The 2056-nt window shown below is 26.1% G+C and overlaps 1 protein-coding gene across 1 annotated transcript in view; it reads right to left on the reverse strand.

Moving 5' to 3' along the window:
- Positions 1 to 1836: 1836 nt before the first annotated feature.
- LOC108570728 (60S ribosomal protein L37a) overlaps positions 1837 to 2056 on the reverse strand; it is an 886-nt gene continuing 666 nt past the window's right edge. The window contains exon 3 of the mRNA XM_017932629.1: positions 1837 to 1985. Within this exon, the coding sequence (XP_017788118.1) occupies positions 1837 to 1985 (149 nt within the window). The remainder of the gene's footprint in view (positions 1986 to 2056) is intronic.

Genomic DNA, 2056 nt, shown 5'->3' on the forward strand with positions numbered 1-2056 from the left:
GAGCACTGAATCTTTTTATACTGATATTTCTAACAGTTCCTTGTTGCATCTCGTTCGTATAATTTAGTTGTTACTTTCTTTTTTATTTGTTTAAAAGGATAAATGTACGTATACCTGAATTCGCCATAGCAATATGAGATTAACGAGATATCGTTTAAGAATATTAAAAACTATCGACTGTTATTCACTGTACTGTTATACTTTTAAATACTTTCTTAAATTCGAGACAGAATGTCTTCCGTATTTTCTTAAAAAAAAATGGGGCTAGATATTTTTATGATATTCCTAACACCCTACATAGTTATAATTCTTCATAGATTCAGACTCTTTTTACCTTCTACATACTAGGAGCGTGCCGAAAATTTAGAGTGCAATATTCTTGTTGAGTATGACATGAAGGAAACAGTTTCCTGTGACTAATGTAAAAATGTTGTTATCAGATTCTGGAGCCCTTCCCTTGCATTACTATAATAAACTGAAGTTAAACATTTCTCATACTTCGAAAAAAGGAAGATGGTCAACAACAAAGTAAAACATTGTTTCTTGAAAATGTTGACTGATAGTTATACTTACATTTGAAGTTGAGGGGAAAAAATTAATTGATTCTGCAACTCTAATGAGAAGACATTAAACTACATTTATAATATTTAAAATATATATGACACTAAAAATTCCAATTTAGGACAACCTTAATGTCAAAGAATATACTCAATCTTACGTTACACGAAAGAATGGTGATGGTGCAACAAATTATCGTTTACAGCTTAATTATATATTTAATTATTCATGCAAGACGATAGTATTTATTTTTGTACAGGACTTGATTTTTTATTAAATCAATATATTATTTGAAAATGCGACTCAATTACGAAATGTATTAGCAGAATTTTGTAGATAATTTGTTAGTTGTTTAAATTTATAAAATTTAGTTAAATTTTAAATTGTCCATTGCATCGTGAATTTATATGTGTTTTATTATTTTTATTTTAATTCACCTTAGGCTAATATTTAGAGTTATTTATAAAAATTATATCATTAATGAAAATAATTGTAAGAATTACATTGGGACATTAAAGATTATCTATTGGTACAGACATACAAATTGATAGCATTTATTTAAAAAAATTTTGTAGTCATCTTTTAAACTTTTATGTTACACATGAATTTGTGTATGTGTACATTAATATCGTTTAATAAGTAAAAAAGATTTTAAATCATTTATAACAGAGAAAAATACTGAAATTAACATACCTTCAAAGACAATAAAATAACCTATGTAAGTTCTACTAAGTTTAAATAATATACATATGTGCGTAACGGCTAATCTCAGTGGTTAATACTTATATATTTTTCAAAAATTCCATGCTTTTTTAAGCATTAATTAGATTAGTTAATTTAGTCAAAATAATATAAATTCATGTTTTACATAAAGCTCCAATCAAATAAAATTCACTGCAGAAAATTTATAAAATTAATAATGTATCTATTTATAGTGAAGTTTGATATACTTCATTAGAACAGAGAGAATGTGAATGTAAATAGATATACCATAGTTTTGATGTGCCTCCAAAGTAATTTCTAAATATTCTTTTTAACTTAAACAACAATTAAAATTCTATCTTACATTACTGAATATTCCTTAGAACAATTTAAGTCTCATGTATCATACATTGAATTGTCATGAACATATTAAATTTATCAAAAATTAATCTTTGTTTTAATATTGCTCCTTTATATAGTAATTCTTAAATAGTTTCTATTTAATAAAATAAAAGTAGGACCAAGGGTTTAAATAAAGTAGACAAAATATTGTTATGAAACATTTATTACATTTATTTATTGTTCTTTAACTTCGCGTAATCTCCTAACTGCAGACCTAACAGAGGCAGCAGCTGTGGTGGAATAAACCCATGCACCTCCAGCAACTGTTCTCTTACAGCGCTTACAGGACCAAATTCCCACAACACTTCTCTTCATAGCATCCTATTATAAAATAGACAAATTTTTCTATGCAATGTATCAAGATAGAGAGTTATAATATCTTTCTTAAAGGTTT

This window comes from Habropoda laboriosa, unplaced genomic scaffold (genome assembly GCF_001263275.1).
Source record: "Habropoda laboriosa isolate 0110345459 unplaced genomic scaffold, ASM126327v1 scaffold87, whole genome shotgun sequence".
NCBI lineage: Eukaryota > Metazoa > Arthropoda > Insecta > Hymenoptera > Apidae > Habropoda > Habropoda laboriosa.